The sequence below is a fragment of the Schistocerca piceifrons genome, chromosome X, assembly GCF_021461385.2.
Source record: "Schistocerca piceifrons isolate TAMUIC-IGC-003096 chromosome X, iqSchPice1.1, whole genome shotgun sequence".
Lineage (NCBI taxonomy): Eukaryota > Metazoa > Arthropoda > Insecta > Orthoptera > Acrididae > Schistocerca > Schistocerca piceifrons.
Window position 1 is genome coordinate 476,077,798 of NC_060149.1, and position 19,510 is coordinate 476,097,307.

At 40.5% G+C, this 19,510-nt stretch overlaps 1 protein-coding gene across 3 annotated transcripts in view; it reads right to left on the reverse strand.

Moving 5' to 3' along the window:
* LOC124723002 (DNA fragmentation factor subunit beta) overlaps positions 1 to 17,479 on the reverse strand; it is a 148,960-nt gene extending 131,481 nt beyond the window's left edge. For all 3 annotated transcript variants that reach the window (XR_007006477.1, XM_047248178.1, XM_047248177.1), the window contains exon 1: positions 16,906 to 17,479. Coding sequence is in view for 2 of the 3 variants with exons in the window: in XM_047248178.1 (XP_047104134.1) it covers positions 16,906 to 16,911 (6 nt within the window). In the remaining variant the exon portion in view is untranslated. The remainder of the gene's footprint in view (positions 1 to 16,905) is intronic.
* Positions 17,480 to 19,510: the final 2,031 nt, after the last annotated feature.

The window sequence follows — 19,510 nt, forward strand, 5'->3', positions numbered from 1 at the left end:
TTTCGTCTGGTGAGGAAGATGCATGACACAGGAGAAATACCCTCAGACTTCACGAGGAATATAATAAAACCAATTCCTAAGAAAGCAGGTGCTGGCAGGTGTGAAAATTACCTAACTGTCAGTTTAACAAGTCACAGCTGCAAAATACTAGCACGAATTCTTTACAGAAGAATGGAAAAACTTGTAGAAGCCAACCTCAGGGAATATCAGTTTGGATTCTGGAGAAGTGTATGAACACACGAGGCAATACTAACCCTACAACTTCTCATAGAAATAGGTTAAGGAAAGGCAAACCTATGTTTACAGCATTTGTATACTTAGAGAAATCTTTTGACATTGTTGACTGGAATGCTCTCTTTCAAATTCTAAAAGTGCAGGGGTAAAATACACGAAGTGAAAAGCTATTTACAATTTGTAAAGAAACCAATTGGCAGTTACAGGAGTCGAGGAGCACGAAATGGAAGCAGTGGTTGAGAAGAGAGTGAGACAGGGTTGTAGCCTATCGCCGATGTTATTCAATCTGTATACTGAGCAAGCAGTAAAGGAAACAAAAGAACAATTTGGAGTCGGAATTGAAGTTGAGGAAGAAGAAACAAAAATTTTAAGGTTTGCCAATGACATTGCAATTTTGGCAGAGACAGTAAAGGACTTGGAAGAGCAGCTACACAGAATGGACAGTAGCTTGAAAAGAGGATATAAGAACAACAACAACAAAAGCAAACTGAGGATAATGGAATGTAGCCAAATTAAATCAGGTGATGCTGAGGGAATTACATTAGGAAATGACACACAAAGTAGTAGGTGAGTTTTGCTAGTTGGGCAGCAAAAAACTGACGATGGCCAAAGTAGACAGGATATAAAATGTAGATTGAAAATGGAGGAAAGAGTTTCTGAGGAAGAGAAATTTGTTAACATCGAGTATAGATGTCCTCTCTGAAAGTATTTGTATGAAGTGTAGTCATGTGTGTGGAAGTGAAACATGGACGATAAACAGTTTAGACAAGAAGAAAGTAGAAGATTTGAAATGTGGTGCTACAGAAGAATGGTGAAGATCAGATGCGTAGATCATGTAACTAATGAGGAGGTACTGAATATGTGGGGTCCTGCCCACTGGTTGCATATAGGGTGCCTAAGGGATGCTGCGTTTTCGGAATGCTATGCAATAATTCAAGCAAATAACATTAGTAGTTTTATTTCAATACAGCAGATTAACAATTGAGTCGTAAAAGATGGGCGACTTGCAAACAAGTCACAGTCCTTTGCTGTATACAAAGTTCATGTAAGCAATTGATATGGATCACTAATAATTTATATCGTAGCACTCTCTGCTATGCCATGCTAATACTGTCCAAATTCCAAGCGTCCGAGGCTGACAGGAGCAACACTTATATTCTCCTCTTGTAGAGGCCGCTCCTATTGTGGTGCGGTCCTAATCAGCGCACCATTGGCTGATGTCGTTTCACCGCCTTCGCTTCTCTTGGGTTCTTCATCTTTGTTCCGGCACTTGTGGTTATGCCAGAACAGAATAGAATTGGGAAGAAGAGAAATCTGTGGTACAACCTGACCAAAAGAAGAGATCGGTTGGTAGGACAAATTCTGAGGCATCAAGGGATCACCAATGTAGCACTGGAGGGAAGCGTGCTGGGTAAAAATTGTAGATGGAGACCAAGAGATGAGTACAGTAAGCAGATTCAGAGGGATGTAGGTTGTAGTAGTTACTCGGAGATGAAGAGGCTTGCCCAGGACAGAGTAGCATGGAGAGCTGCACCAAACTAGTCTTTGGACTGAAGACCACAACAACAACAGAATGATGATGATAATAATAATAAACTCCTCCAACCTGGGTCGTAAAGGTTCCAAGGTTGTTTGTCATAAGCTAGGATAAAAGAGGAGTGACAAGAGGAGCAACACCTTTTAAAAAACTTCAGTTCAGCAGGCCCAGCTGATAGTACCATGTAAGAGCTCCTTGCCAGGGTTACAGTGAAGATCACAGGTGAAATACCCTCAGACTTCAAGAGGAATATAATAAATCCAAGTCCAAAGAAAGCAGGTGCTGATCACCTTTTAAAAAACCTCAGTTCAAAAGGCCCAGTTTGATAGTAGCATGTAAGAGCTCCTTGCCAGGGTTACAGAGAAGACCTCGATGGCAGCAAAGATGGAGATAATGGACTTGGATATGGCAGAACTGGCAAAATGGGTAGCCTATTGTCCAAGGCGAAAATGGGTAGATGGCATGATGGTTCAGCATATTACTGGTGGTAGCCCAACAGTGCCTGTTCCACACATTAATGGTGGTTGAATCAGTAATAATCTAGTCTGACATCCTGTTCTTATTTTGGGAATTCAGGGATAATCCTGGATTTCCTGCTTCTACTTCAAATCGCAAAATGAAAAGTTCACACAATGGATGCACTACACTGGTGTTAACTCTGATGAGGTATCCACCATTACCTCTTGCAATACATTGGGACCTAAGGCTCTGGGGAGTCCCAGAGATGGAATATACTGAAAAACCTTCTGCGTTTAAGTTCAAGAAGAAGTACTACTTTGGAACATTAAATGTAAATTCTCTTCTGAAAATTGGAAAACAGACAGAATTAGAATTATTTCCACAGAAGAACCAAATACAAATTTTAGCAGAGCAGGAAGCGAGATTGTTAGATGAGAATGTAGTTGATACACAACAGACAGATTTTACAAACAGAAACAAGCAATAAGAATAATGGAAAACATGCCAGTGTTTGGAACAGTATTTTATGTAAACAAAAAAATTGCGGATAGTATAGCAGAATTTAAATCGAAATCAGAATGAATGTCCTTGTTAACAATAACATGCAAGAATAGAATCTATAACCTTATAAATTGTCATGAACCCATGAATAATAACAACAGAAGAAATCTGCAGAAAGTAAATTAATTTTGGTATATTTCAGAATCTGAAATCTTCATAGTGCACCAACCATACTTGGTCAGAAATGCAAAAGTAGGAAGTAAATTACAGCCGAGCCAGCTGCAGTCAACCATGATTGTTATGCCTTACAAAACACAACAAAGCATTCACACGGTACAAGGCAAGCCAGCCAAGCAGGATCTGGAAACAACTGACACAGCAGCACCTATGTGGAAGCCTTTCCACAGCATTAACTGCAGAAGTTTTTTGTGTATGTGCCACAAGGCATAGCAAAGTCTAAGCAAGGCCAGCCACTTTTGTATTGAAATATTATTGTGCCAGTATCGCAGCACTACCACCATGGGACTGTGAAACTTGGAGCACCATCCAGAACGCTGTATGGGGTCCGCAGCTTGGCCTCATGTGTGGGTAGCCTGCCCTGAGATATAAGACACAGAGCTACCGCAGGGTCAGCTGAGCTCTGGGACACAGCGCGTTGGCCACAGTGCTCCTACAGTGGGTCATAGCCACCACAGCACTGGAGGCATAAGCTGTGCCTCAGCCACTGCTGCCTCTGCTGCAGAGCACAGAGTACATCACTAATGGAAGCAGTGGTGTTATGCACGCGCGCGCGCGCGCGCACACACACACACACACACACACACACACACACACACACACACACACACACACACACACACACACACACACACACACACGAGAGAGGCATTGGATGCCTAAGCCACCCTGGTGCTGAAGGAAATGTGTACCGGTGGAGACCCACAATAAGGGAATTTGAAAGCACAAATTTGCTGTCTCCAGTCCTATTTCACTCATGTCAGGACACTGGCGTCACCTTTCTGGAGCAACGTCTGAACCTACAGTCTATGGTACATTGAACCCAGAAAATTTACTTGTTGGTGAATGTTTATTCATGAAAATAAAGCTTGCTGCCATGCTTCCTATAAGGTGGATTGTTTTACAAGTAAAAAGTCAGTAGATTTGTTGCACTGCAGAGGTAATGGGAGCCACAATTGATTAGTACCTGTTAAATGTACACATTGTAATTTAGAAGGTCATTCAGTGTACAGACTCAGTACCAGCAGTATGTTTCACATGTAGATGCTACACACATATGGTTAGGAGTGACCCGTCAAAATGGGCTAATATATTTTAGTTTCTCTGTCTCGTGAATACTGGTGTTTCAAACTGAGTGTTGGAGAGAACAAGGCTTTTGCAGAGACAGAGACGCAAGGTGTATCACAACCAGAGGCAGTCTGCATAATGTTGGAATGGTTATCTCAGCTGACAGCAGTTAATATGGAGTTATGTGTTCTAATGGAGTCGCAATTGCCACAGTGAGGTATAGATTCATCACCTGCATGTTTTGTTGCTCCTTTCCCTGTGAAATCAACCGAGGGTGTACAAGCATTTGTGGGAGATCTTAAAAATTTGGCAGAAATGGAAGGATGGTCTGATGCAGAACTTTTAGGGGTCACAAAATTGAGATTAGCAGTGGAAGCAAAAACTTATGCAGAGTATACGGAGACTCTCAAGGGAGTTAGATTGAGCGACTGACGAATTTAAGGAGGGGTTAGCCCAGAGGTATGTGAAACAGAATAGTGCAAGACATTTTAGAGAAAAGTTGGTGATGGTAACAAAGAAGCATGTGGAATCAATGGAAGAATTTGCAGATAGGAGAAGAAAGATCAATGGGTGTACTTATGAGTTGGGACATGAGGCTGTAAATGAGGTTATTTTACAAGAGGCTGAGCAGAGGGCATTTGACATGTTTTTAAGAGGATTACCTTCAGGAGATGTCAAGACAAGTACGGACACGGGGTCCAATTGATTTGCGCACAACTGTCACACTGTCAACAGAATGTGAAGAAATTTACATATAAACTGAAGTACAGTGTTCTCAACCAATATAAGGTGTTATAGGTGTGGCCAAATGGGGCATGTGAGGAGGCAATGTCACTAGCCTCAGGACAATGGGAATAGAGGCAGAAGTCACAGCAGTTTCAGAGGTAGAGGACCAAGGAAGAACCAGACATTAAACAGCAAAGGAAACCCAACGTCCGCCTATGGCCATTCCCATTAAGATTAGATTCTATGAAGTCAATCACAGAGGTGGATTGTGCGGTCAGAGGAATAGTAAGAAACATGAATTGCAGGATATTTTTGAACACATGGGCACATGTATCGGTTGCCAATGGTGATCTGGCGGAACATAAGCACTGGAACCCATTGCAGTATATATTACATGGAGTGTGGGATAAAGATTTCATGCTGTTGGGATTGGTGCATGTTGATTTTTTCCTGGGCACAGTTCAGTTCAAGCAATATGCAGAGATTGTGCCACACATGAGTGAGGGCTATGACACGATTCTGGGGTAGGATTTCTTGCATCATCATTGTGCCCAAACCAATTTTTCGCAGCATATGGTGAAATAGCTGTCAGTGTAGCAATGTCACAAAGTGAGTTTATCGCAATGAAAAACCATTTAAACTGTGACTAATTACTCAAAGACTTGATTCACACAATTTTGTGCCTGAGGGTACCGGGAGATCGCTTTGTGTTAATGTTGAGTCTAGATTACTGATAAGAATTTTGTGTGTTGTGGAACCATTCAAAGTAAATGAGGTCTTGGATAAGGCAAGATGCTTAGTAAACTGAAGTGATGTATGCATACAAGAGGTAAATGGTGAGAAAATGATATCTGCATTTGTGGATAATTTTAGCATCACAGATTTAAGGTTAATGGAGGGGTTGGTGATCACTAATGTGGATACCCCAGAGGAGGAAGAGTAGGACAACAAGGGGTATCAGCCACGGAAAATTGGTAGATACCACTGAAACTGCATCATGGTGGAAGGTAAAGCACCTAAAGGGAAGTAGTGGGGAACAAATAGAAGAGTTACTTTTATAATTTAGGGCTTTTTTCCAAAAGGGTCATTGCCAGCTATGCATATTACGCAGGAAATGAATCACAGATTTACTGCAAACCGTACAGAGCTCTGCGGTACCTGCAGCTGATTCTGACAGAATTTATCGATCAGCAGCTGAAGGCTGGGATTACTGAGGAGAGTAATAGTCCATTGGGGTGGGGGATGGGTGGGGAGGGACAGGAATTGTCATTGTACCAAAAAATCAATGGTGCAACATGGAAGTATAGGTTTTGTTGTGATTATCGACATCTAAACGCTAAGATTATAATGGACGCCTACACTTTCAGAAACGTTAAGGAAACCGTTGACTATTTGAACCAGTGCAAAAAAAATTTTAGTGATGACTTAAGATGTGGCTACCATCAGCTAGAAGTCACTCTGAAGACGGACCGAGAACAGCATTTTCTGCACCATGGGGCTGTTATCAATTCAGGAGAATTCCTTTTGAATTAAAGAACACACCTGTAAACATTTCAGAGACTGTTAAGATAGAATTCTCAGAGGAATAAAACAACATCAATGCTTGGTGTATCTTGACGATATAATTGTCTATACAAGTGATATCAAACAGCACATACAGTGCTTAAGGTAAGTATTCCTGAGACTGAGGGCACCAAATTTAATGTTGAATACAGAAAAGTGAAATTCTGTGTTGGAAGAGGTGGCATATCTTGGTCAGATAATAAGTAAGAATGAGGTTAAGACAGACCCCAAGGTTTATTAAAGCTATACATGATTTTCTCTGCCCGAGTCAGTGAAGGAACAACAATCATTCCATGCAGTTGCAAACTATTACTGAAGATTCGTAAAGGGATTTGTGGATGTTGTCAGACTGTATGCATAATTAGTGAAGAAAGGTGCAAAATTTGTTTGGTCAGAGGACTGACTGTGCTTTTGAGAGACTGAAGAAGCTTTAACATCAAGTCCAATCTTAGTGTTCCCAGATTTCACTAAAGAATTAATTCTGTCATAAGATGCATCCAACTATGTACTTGGCTGTGTGGTTGTCTCAAGAAACAGATGACGTAGAGCACCTGGCAACCTATGCATCAAGGCAGCTGCACTCAGCAGACAGGAATTACTTCACAACGGAAAGAGAGATGTTGAGTCTTCTCTATGGAATCAGATGCTTCAATTCTTATCTCTACAGGAAAAAGTTTTGAGTGATAACAGATCATGTAGCACTGAAATGACTGCTGGGATTGAAGGACCCATCTGATAGGTTGACATGATGGGTGGTAAGACTGAGCAAGTTTGATTCTATGGTCGTACATAAACCTAGAATGAAACATGGGAACATAGAGGACTTAAGTAGGAAACTAGCAGTGTGGCAGATAGGTGGCAATGAGAATAAGGAATAGCATACAGTGCAGAGGACAGATGAGGAGTCTAAGCAGTATAGTAAATAATCACAGTTTTGTATGCACGATTGGTTGCTGTGCAGACAAACCAAGTTGTGACCACAAGCAGTGGTACCAGTGAAGTTGAGGAATAGAATGCTACAAGACACACATGGTCACGCATTAGCAACTCATGGAGGATGTAGGTCTACCAACAGGAGAGTAGCACAGAGGTATTGGTGGAAGGATAGGAAGATGGACATGAACCAGTATGTGCAGAATTGTATACAGTGTGCACATAGAGCAGATTTGTGTCGAACAAGAGTACCATTGCAGAGACTACCTGAAGCATTAGCATGGCTTGAATTTCTTTGGATTGATGTTTTAGGTCTTTTTATGAAAATACCTGTAGGGAATAAACAGGTACTTACAATTACAGGTCAGTTTTCAAGATATGTGGCAATGGTCTCAACACCAAACCAAGAGGTAGCAACAGTGGCAGAACTGCAGGTAAACGATTGGATACTGAAGTTCAGGGTACCTGAAATGATAACAACAGACTAGGGAACCAACATTATGTTGGATTAGTTCAAGGAACTGTGTAAGCTGTTATGTGTGAAGAAACTGAGGATGAGTCCTCTGACACTCAAGTTAATGGGAGAACCGAAAGGGTGCACAGAAGCATAGGAAAGATGCTAGGATATTATGTGGATGTGCACAATACCAATTGGGATGTCTAAGGTATGCGGTCTCCACATACAACTCAAAACAGCTCACACACACACACACACACACACACACACACACACACACACACACACACACACACACACACGACTGCCGCCATATGAGATGGTACATGGTCATAAAATGCCATTTTGACATGTTGAAAACCAAGAAGGGGAAGACAGGAGATTCGGTTAAGGAGTTTGAAAGGGTCCCAAGAGAAATTTGGAAAGTGTACGCATGACAAATACATGGGCACTGGAAAAGCAAGAGGAAGCACTGAGCCGTAAGCAAGAATACCACAACACAAGGTTGGCCAATCAGTGATGTAATTAACTTCATACACTCCAAAAGGGAAGACAAAGAATTTTCTTATGAAATATCAAGGGCCATTTCAAGTCAAGGCAAATAAGTGTCCAGTGAATAGCAAGATTCAGTTGCTGACGAGAAAAACAATTGTGTACATAGGAGTTTGAAACCTTTTCGAGGGAGCCCAGAGGTTAACCCATGAACTGGAGGGACAGACTGGAAAGGGAAACTGGAAAAGGAGGTGCAGAGGTGCAGAGGTGCAGAGGAGCAGCAAGAGGTTGTATTTAAAGCAACAATAGGAAGTCCATATGGGTTAAGACCTAGGAGATAAGACTAAGTTATTTTTTAAATGTTAGATATAGTTGTAGCTTAAGTGAAATTAGCTGCTGTGGGGCCCCAGAGAACCTTATAGAGAGCAAAGGGTAATAGGTAGCCCTGGCCTCAGGTGAGATACGCCAGGAGACAAGATGATGTGAGTCATAACCGGACTACTGGTCATCATTAGGGTGGAAACATTGTGGAACCAGCACCAGAAAGGAGGAGTGCTGTTCATTTAGCAAAAGGACGTGATTATCACCAATCATTGCTCTGTGATACAGATGGTGTTTAACATATGGAGATACAAATGAGGTGAGCCAGCTAGAAGAATCCTTCAATTGTTTTTGACAGGAAGCAGAGTATGAGATTACACGGGTCTTATGGAAGTTGAGGGACGAGATGGCTAAGGTCCTCAGGATTGTATCGCATACAAGGACAAGGAGAGTTTGGATCAATGTGGGAAGCCGACTTATCAAAACTGTGTTTGGGAGAGCTGATGAGGAGGACATCAGGAGATTGATTGACACACAGAAGTAATAAAACAACTGGTGAAAGGAAACAAGGCAGCACGTGAGTGGCACACTATGTAAATTGCAAGTTTGGTGAAGGATGTGCTAGCTGACTCAAGAAGTGGTGAGCTATGCCGAAACTGCTGAAGAATCATGGAAGTAGTGGTAACAAAACTGTTACAGCCCTTGGAGGCCAGAATGTGGGAAGTGCCAGGAGAGGTAGCAGAGCTACGAGAAGCTATGCAGCAAGCTGTATGGGGCCAGCGAGGAGTGAACTTGTCATCACTGGAACAGTACCTGGAAGGGCTACTACAGGAAGTGCAGAACGAGCAACCACCAGAACTATGGTTGGTCTTAGAATCTAATCATAAAAATTTACCCTTTGATTTTAAGTTAGGCACAGAAGAAGCAAGGCCAGATGGGGCAAGGTTGTGCATTTCAGTTTCCTTTCCATTCTAGCAATTATATGTATCCAATTATATCCTGTTAAGTGGGGTATGTTAAAGAAGTCTGTCAGGTAAAGTTACAACGGTTGTTACTAGATGCAGAAAACAAGAGTAAATGTGTAAAAATGGAAGATACGGAGTTATGAAAGTGTTACAGGGTTGTGATTACGGTTTTTCCAAACAGAGTAGTGAGAAAGGGTCAGAAGTCCTGTGCAGTGAAGTTACTAATGGGTCAGAAAGCAGAGACAGAATGCAAGAAGGAAGTGATTAGGACTGAGTTGAACTTACAGTATATTGGTTGTACTCAACCTTCGATGTAGTAGTAGTAGTAGTAGTAGTAGTAGTAGTAGTAGCAGCAGCAGCAGCCGCCGCCAGTAGTTTCGAGCAGGGGAAACTCATGACATCAAAAATGTTAGAGTTAGATAGGAGTGGATTATTGGTAAATGGGATTTCATGTTAAATAATTGGCTCTGCTTTCCACCTACCTGCCACAGTTAGGGGGTAACCCTTTTAAGAATTTCACAGCCTGGATTGTATTGGCCTGAGGGACACATAGAAGTGCTCCTCCCTGTGAATCTATGTTAAACCAGACTTTGGGACCCAAGCTAATGCACTCTACAGAAACTCGTTAGCGAGCAGGAGAGGGAAATCTTTCTGGACACACTGATGCAGTATGTGAGTCTGTACGGAGAGTGTCAGTACTGGAGGGAAACAACATTGATCATTGTCATATCAACTACTGCAGATATACTCTACTAACTGTAGTCCATGTTTACATGTACAAAAAGCAAAACACAATGTACAAGAAGCAAAACACAAGACAAAGTCCACACCCAGTCACTGTTCAAAGTCCAGTCCATTGGATTCCCATAGCCTCAGAGACAGCAGAGGACAAGCTGCAGCTATAAACTGAATTGAGCAGAAAACTAAAGGGCCTAGGATCAGAAGTGTTTAAGGGAACTTATTGGTACAAGTAATCCTGAAAAGTGGAACACAGCCAATTGGGCTAGCCATCAGGATTTGTCATTCTAGTGTGAGAACAGTTTAGTTAAGGCAACACGAGAGGCCAAGTCTTGTTAAGAGAGAGCGCAACATAGAGCAATGACCATATTCAATCATACACACAAAGTAGGAAGTGGATTAAGCCAAGCCTGCTTCAGGCAGGTACAGATGTGTCTTACAAAACACAGCAAAGCCATTGTGCAGTACGAGGCAAGCCACCCTGGAAAGGTGCAGAAATAGTTGACACAGCAACACCTAAGAAGAAGTAGGCAGAAGCCTTTCTACACCAGCAACCACAGAAGTGTTTAGTACGCATGCCGCAAGGTGTAGCAAAGCCCAACCAAGCCCAGCCCATGAGCATAAAAATACTGAACCACTTTCGTGCTGCAATATTCTTGTGTTAGTATTGCAGCACTACCACAACAGGGCTGAAACACTTGGGGTACCATCAGAATGGTGTATGGGGTCCGCAGTTTGGCCTCGTGTCAGAGCAGGCTGCTCTGATAGGCAAGACAAAGAAGCCACCATGGGGCCCGTCAACCCTGGGACACAAGTGCACCAGCCATAGCATTCCTACAGTGGGTCATGGCTGCCATGGCACTGGAGACATCAGCCATGCCTCAACTGCCACTGCCTTAGCCGCCAAGCCCAGAGGACATCACTGATAGAACCAGTGGTGTTACACCACTGCTTGACCAAGCCATGCTCTATCAGCATTGGGGAATGTCATGCGCACACACACACACACACACGAGGGAGATGATTGGCTGCCTCTGCCACAATGGTGCTATTTGAAATGTATTTCAGTGAAGTGCCTCAATAAAGGAATTTTAAAGCACAAAACAAATCTATAAATCTATTAATTCCAGTCCTATTTAATCTGCAACATACATAAAAACAACATCAAAACACTCCTCAGCAACTTCAATATGAAAGTTGAGACGGAAAAGAAATTTAAGAATACTGCAGGTGAATATCCAGTGCACTTAAGAACAAACAGAAATGGAGAAAAACTGATCAATATACGCAAAATGTTACAGTTAAAACTGATGTCCACAATTTTCACAAACTATCAAGAAAAGCCAAAACTTGGATATCTCCAAATCTAAATCTAGTATCATGTGCCCATATCTAAGTGGGATATCAAGAAAATTATAACTGTTGAAGTAATCAGAAGTCAGGAATTTGATTCAGATCATTATCTCTCTAAGATTGTAATATGATTTCTTCAACATAAAACAAAAAACACAACCAAGAAAGTAATCAGATACGAATCCATTAAAATTAATATTACAATAGAAAGACAAAAAAATGTAAGCAAAGAAATCAAGACAAAAAAAAAAAAAGGTTGAGTGGCATGAACTCCATGTAAAAATTACTGTAGCAGAACAGAAAACTTTATAATTTGCCAAGAATAAATAGAACACAAGGTGGAATGAAGAGTGTGAAGAAGCACCAGAACAAAGAGCTCAAAAATGGAGAGGGTCAAATAGAGAACATTTAGAACAACTCAGATAACAAAGAAAATAAATGTCAAACATAATACAGAAAATCAAAAGAATCTTCAAAAATTCTCATTTTATGGAGATACAAGAAAATTTTGCCAACAATGATACTAGAAATTTTTACCAAACTTTTGAACATGTACTTAATTGGTATCAGGCACCAAGTATTTGTTTCAAAGATCATAATGGCAGCACAGGATTAAATAATAAGATTTGAGGATCTTCAAAAACTGGGAAAAGTTGAAGTTCTAAGGAAAATACTGAGACCTGGAAGTAGTAGTAATGTTGAACACAAATTAAGATCAAATAGAGAGTTCTATTTGGAAATTGGAAAGCTAACTGTTACGAGGAAAAGACAACTGCAGTTTTATAGCCACATATACTGAATCGACAAAACCAGACTAACCAAGGCAGATTTTCAACTTACTAAACAGCTACAAAAGTAAGCCCATATAGTTTACTGAAATTGACAAAGATATGAAAAACTCAGGAAGTCTAATGGATATAATAGGTAACAAAATATCTTTTAAAGAAGCAACACGAAAAGCAAAATTTCAGGAACAAAAGAGGTCTGCAAAAGGAAAAAAAAAATGGACCCAGGTAGAAAAGGAACGACACTCTCTACAGATGAAAGAAGTCTGGTAGCAACAAAAACTAAACACAAAGAAGGAAAACCAAGATTGATTTATCGTACCCTAAAAAAGTGTTATTCGAATAAATAAATAAAGAAAGAAAAATTGTGAAATACTAGCATTTTTTTATGCTATGCCTTTAAACTATCTAGTTCTAACAGTTAAACTGGACTCTCTAGTAACACCACAAAAATTTGGAGGATGATTTCCCACCAACAGAGCAAGAAATTGATGAAAAACAAAGTAATTGGTGAAGGCTCCTTTACAGCAAAACTGTTGAAACTGTCAGAACCATAGATTATAAATGTCTACATATGCTTTTTGAGCACATCTGGAAAACTGAAATGATTCCAAAAGAGTGGAATATAGCATTAACTCACTCACCACATAAAAAGGGAGACAAACAAAATGTCAACAAATACAAAGGAGTGTTACTTCTGCCAGTGGTATATAATATAGCATCAAAAATTCTCCAGGACAGAGGTGTAGAAACTTTGCACAAACAACTTCTAACCACCATCATGTCTAATATCCAGACAAAGTATAAAGTGAATGGAATTGCAAAACCTGGAGCTACAATATGAGCAGGGCTAAAAAGCTGTGAAACTACAGCGAAAAGCACTTTATAACTGTTTCATAATCAGAGAAGGAAATGATGTGTATCAAAATGAAAGTAGCCTTGCAGTAAGAACACTGAAAGAATTTTCAGAAAAAAATTGGCTTGCAAAATGTTCCTTTTTTTCTCTCTTTTATATATTCCCCCCCCCCCCCCCCCCTTTCCCAGGTGTGACTTAATTGAAAACTCTTGTATAAACAGAGAAACTGTTGGAACAAAATGAAAATTGAGGATAATTTGGATGATTTGTAGCAGTTTTGTACATACAACTTTCACTGAAGCAATCAGTTCTGTCAGAGGGCATGCACAGAAACCATGAAGGCAAGAAAATGCTGGCAAAAGAAATTCCCCAGTGATAAAACAACTGAAGAAGTAGTCATCAATGAAACTTGCAACAGATTCGACGCTAATTCCAAAAGAAAACAAGGATGCATTTGCAGTGTATAAGAAAGAAGCATCTCTGGCTGCATCTCATGAGGAAGAAGTTACATAAGCACCAGCATGTGAAGCATCAGAAGCAACAGTGGAAAATGAAGAAACAGCATAATAATCATCAGTATCAGAAATAGCATAGCAAACCCACACAAAAGGACAAAAATTTTTGGTATTCAGAGGTAGAAAAGAAACACAACAAATAAAGTAATGCACTTAAAACAAAAGTCATATTTAAGAACACTGCATTAAAAAGTTCAATATCGTAAAAAAATCACTGAAGTATTCATTATTTTCATAATGAATGAAGAAACTGACCACTATGGAAATTAAAGAGCAAGATATGAACTGACTGTGCTATATGAAAATTACCAGAATAATAAAGGACAAGTTGGTTATGAAGCTTACAGGTGCAAGAAGAATTCATATGCTAGTAAGGTAAGAGAAGGAAAGGCTAGCCACCAAAATTAAAAATACAAACTACTTCTAACAAATCTAAAACAGTTATATCGACAGGGGAGGAGACATGAGTAACAGATCCGCAAGTGTGTAATACTTTCAATCAGCACTATATACCTATGATGGATATACGAGGGTTGGAACATAAATAGTGGCAACTATTTATTCACAACCGATACAAAAGAGTTACATGTTTGCACCTGTTACTGTCCTTCAAAGCAGTCAACAGCACTGTGCAGAACCCGTAGCTAGCGATGTGGAAGGCGTAGTATACCATTAGCACAGTATGTTCTGTTGGTGGTGCGAATGGAGCAGTCTACTGCTAGTCGAATCTCTGGAACAGTTCTGAAGTGGATGCCACAATGTGGTTCCTTCATCTTCAGAATCAAATCAAAGATACAAGGACTTCAGTCGTACTGCTGTTCATTTTTGGAGCATCACCTGCGACCAGCTTTGCGAAAGAGGCGGTGACACTTTCTGCGCAAACAACCCATCATTTTGCATGACAATGTGCAGGTGGATACAGTGCAAGCTGTGGCTGCTCTGTTCGGTCGATGGGACTGGGAAGCACTGTACCATCCACCATACTCCCCGGACTTAAGTCCTTGTGACTTTGATTTGATTCCAAAGATAAAGTAACCACTTCGTGGCATTCGCTTCAGAACTGTTCCAGAGATTTGACAGGCAGTAGACCGCTCCATTCACACCATCAACAGAACCAGCTCTGCTAACGGTATACTACACCTCCCACATAACTGGCAATGAGTTCTACACAATGCTGGTGACTACTTTGAAGGACAGTAACAGGTGAAAACATGTAACTCTTTTGTATTGGTTGTGAATAAATAGTTGCCACTATTTAAGTTCCAAACCTCATACTTCTAAAACAAAACATAGAATTAGCACAGAGCATTGGAAGAACCAAATGGGTGGCTGACAGTTTATATCTACTTCTTACAGACAAATTGTAAGTTTCACATATATTAGAGCACTAAAAAATAGAAATAAAGCAGGTTTGGACGACATATCAACAAAAATGTCGTAACACTGCACTAGGTATCTCAGAAAGCCCTTGATATTCTTGATAAATTTAGTAATGAAGGAAGGAATATTCCCAAATTGCTTAAAAAGGAGCAACATTGAGCCTGTCTGTAATAGAAGGATATAAAGGAGATCGAGGAAACTACAGACCCATAACTATCATAACTGTTCTCTCTAAAATAGTGTAAAACAATAAAGACACAATAACAAACTTTCACTGAGAATACGAAAATCTTATACGAAACACAACATGTCTTCAGAAAGGGGAGGTTCACACAGACTGAAGTGCCAGAGTTCATAACAAACATAACTGAGGCCATGGATGATTTAAAAACTACACTGCTATGGTATAAGAGGAAAAGCAGCTGATATTAAAAAAACTATGATGAACACAGCCACCTGTGTTGAAATAAAATTATACTGCAGAAGTACTGAGAGAATGGAAATACGGAAGCGTCCGATCCCGCCCGTCTGCTTTGACCCATGACGTCACAAATATGGCGAAAACAAAAAAACACACACACACACACACACACACACACACACACACACACACACACACACACACTCTCTCTCTCTCTTTCCACAAGAAGCCTAATGACACTAACGGGACAAGCGCGGAAAATGGGGTGTTTTGGGGGGGGGGGGGGGTAAACTAAATATAAACAAATTTAGACGCCTTGCGTAGCTACAACGTGTAAGTGAAGACAGCCATGCATGAATACCCACCCACCTCCCCAGGGGTCTTAACCCCTGCAACCAATAGAAGATAAAGATGCTTCAGTAGCTGATTTTTTTTTTTTTTAAAGACAAAAAACACTAATCTTACGTGATACAACGAACAGATCAGAAAGATAAATATAATAAACTAAAACAGAAATTCGAGGAAACAGATGATTAAAATAAGTAATAAGTGTTTTTAAATTTAAAAAAAATCTCACGAGATAGAACGAACAGATCAGAAAAGTAAATAAAATAAGATAAAACAGAACTGGAGACAGCCACACTCAAACCAAACTCCGCGCCGTCATGACGTCACACACGACAACACCCTTACGTCACGGGTCAAAGCTGACGCGTGGGATCGGACGCTTCTGTCGACCCTTTAGGGGGTATCAGGGGATAACATGACAGCATGTATGTGGCATAGTTGTTTCTTTAGGGAGCTTGAGGCAGTTTTTTGAACAGACTGGAGTTAGTGAATGCGACATAGCAACAGGTTTGTAGTCCAAAAGTCACCAGGAGTTGTCCTCAGCGTGCACAGTGAGAAAGGGCAAAACTATGTAGCCTATTATAATGTAAGTTATTTGGGACAAACCGAGTGTAGATCAAAGAACATTATACAACTAGAGCAACAGTCAAGAAATTGACTTCATATTTGGGAGAACTAAATTTGCTCTCTCAAAACACCCTGAACCAGATTTTTTGTGGTTTTTCTAAATCATTTCTGGCAAATGATGAGATGGTTTCTTATTCATAAAAGCATACCGGTATTTATTCATTCTGGGTATCTGTATATTTTGGTACTTGTGCTTGCTTTGTAAATTCACCTCAGTCCAAACTATTTTTTGTCCACTATAATTAGACTCCTGTCTGAAAGCGTTGTATAAAATGAAATCGACTATAAAACATTTCTAGATTTATTAAAATTAGTATTACATTTATAAAAAAGGTTGGTGGCACTTTTGCAAAACTATACTGACTAAACTTAATACTGAGGAAGGTTACCTTCATTCTGTTGAAGAGATGTCCAGCGTCTTTTGTAAAACATTGAATAACGGCATATTGTAGCACACGGACTTGGCCAACGTCAGCTAAAAGTACCAAAACTTTATCTTCATAACACTGTCTCACTTATATTATTTTGAGGGCACCATTATATGATGCTAAATACATCGAAACAGTACATTATTTCGAAACAGTTTTACATAACCAACTGATTCAGTAACATTCATGATCTAAGTATTGAGGAAGATTATCTCCATATCACTGTCTGTTCACGCTACATTACCTACAGAAACTATTGGAAAATTTTGCGTGTCAATAACGCATTATATTTGACACTGCATCGTACCTAACGTCGCAAATACCAGCTTATCACGACTACAGCTTTCTCACCAAACAAAGTTTTGTTAACCTTATGTCCTCATGCAAGTTTCTAGCTTCTACGGCATTTTTTATGACATCTATATTATCTCTCATCGCTATTAGCGTCAAAATCCAAAACGTGCGGTCGCAACAATTTTGTTTTATTTTTCATTTCCAAACATCGCAGATGCTCCTTTGCACAGATTACTGCGAAGTGTACACGCTGACGCGGTTTTTTCAAAGCAAGAAGTAAGAAACGGTCTTTGTGCTAACTGACTAAAATGACTAACATCTGATTCATTTCATTCATCACTGTCCGAGTGCTTGACGGCTATTTGTACCTTGGTAAAAATATAGACTTTCGTCAAACATTACTCTCCTAAGCATCGAAAACCGGGAAACAGAAGGTATTAAAATGTCTGCGTTTCACTATTATTATTATTATTATTATTACTATTATTATTATTATTACTGTTATTATTATTTAAGTTTTTCATTAGTTCGATCCGAACTGGCCTATTTATTACTATCTATCTTTATTGTCCAATGGCTGTTAAGCGCCTTTTGCTTGCGAGTGAACGTTTTCATATTTGGTAGCGATATAATCGAGCGTGTACGTAAAATAAGCACGATAAGCAGTATAGACGAGAAGCTTTTGGATTGTAATGCTAAGAATAAGTGCCGAATATTGGACATCTACATCGACTAGCAAGCGCTACCCGATCGAACTAGGGAGAGAGCATATAATATTTGTTTCCACAGGAAGTTTTGAACGGGATTGTATCTATACGCCACACATTGTGAAGAATTTCCTCCTATTAGTTGAATAGAATAATTGCAGTCCATTAATAGCAATTACATTTAGCCTCTAATGAAAATAAAGACAAGCTAATGGGACCATGAGTTACCATTTCTGCTTTGAAGAAGAGACTTCCATAAAATTTGCAATGGAATCCACTTTGGTGACTATCGATAATCAGACTACGCCAGTGACGAGGTATGATCTTTGACTTTAGTCTCTACCGTCGTGTATTAACTTTCACGTGTGCTCGTGTTTACACGTTGTGTTTCTTCGTCTATAAAGTGAATTCTGTATCTAAAGTAGTGTCTTCTATATCTCCATCGAGAATAGAGAGCTATAATCCATAGTGGTGCCCTCGAATACGTTTTCGATCGCAATTATCCGTTTTGTTTCGCGCGTTTCAGTTACTCGTTACTGGCCAACAAACAATGGATCGCCCACGGTGTAGTGTTTAGGACCCTGCTTTTCATTCCTACATATTGGACTTTGACTGCGAAGCACAGGCAAGGTCGAGATTCCAAGTACCAGCTTGAATTGATTATGGATGTGCTAGCCATACCGGCCTTCATACAACGAATCTAACCTCGTCTGCTACACGAGAATTGATCTAACCTCGTTGCGCCACAGCAGGATCCGCATACTACAGCTACAGTCCAGATGGCGGCTACCATGTTCCTTCTGTCGTCCCAGATCACGACAGTTGAAACAGGAATTCATACCACAACCTCTTGTCTCGACACATCTTGTTCACAACAGATGGACAATTATACCAGATTCGTGTTGCAATGTTCCGTTTGGCTTTCCGACTTACCGCCTCGTCCTTCAGCGACCACGGTCGTTCTACCCGCGCCAGTAATTTTCTCATCCGCTCGTGCCGCGTCGTGGAACCTCGGGCGACACACCACATTCTCATCTCACTTCATATGGCACCATCAATCAAGATTTTGCATCATCCACCAGGGAGGTACCAGTGTAGCCATCTACAACGCAGCCTCTTCCACAGAATATGGAAGGTTAACTGTTGGCTATGCAACATGCTCCCACAATCAGATTTCCCAAGCAGCCTCAACTACAAAAGGGAAATCCAAAGACTTGGTTCGCCCTTGTGGACGACCTTCTAGACTTGCATGGAATGCTGGATGATGATGCTCGGTTTATTTTCTTCGTTAGTCACCTACATGATCACACAGATCTTACCAGCAACCTACTACTGGGCCAACAGCACAGCTCAAATGTGCTACAGCAGGGCAAGAATCATTGAACACCTGTCATGTCCACCAGCAGCTGTACATCACAAAATCCACGAAGAACAGCTCAGCACAAGATCGCGTTCGCAGCTGTGGAGGCACCTATGGGAACAGGTAGGACCTGAAGTCATGCCTGACTTTGCGCTCTGGACATTATGGCTCGTTAAGCTACCACATGAACTCCAAATGCAACTCC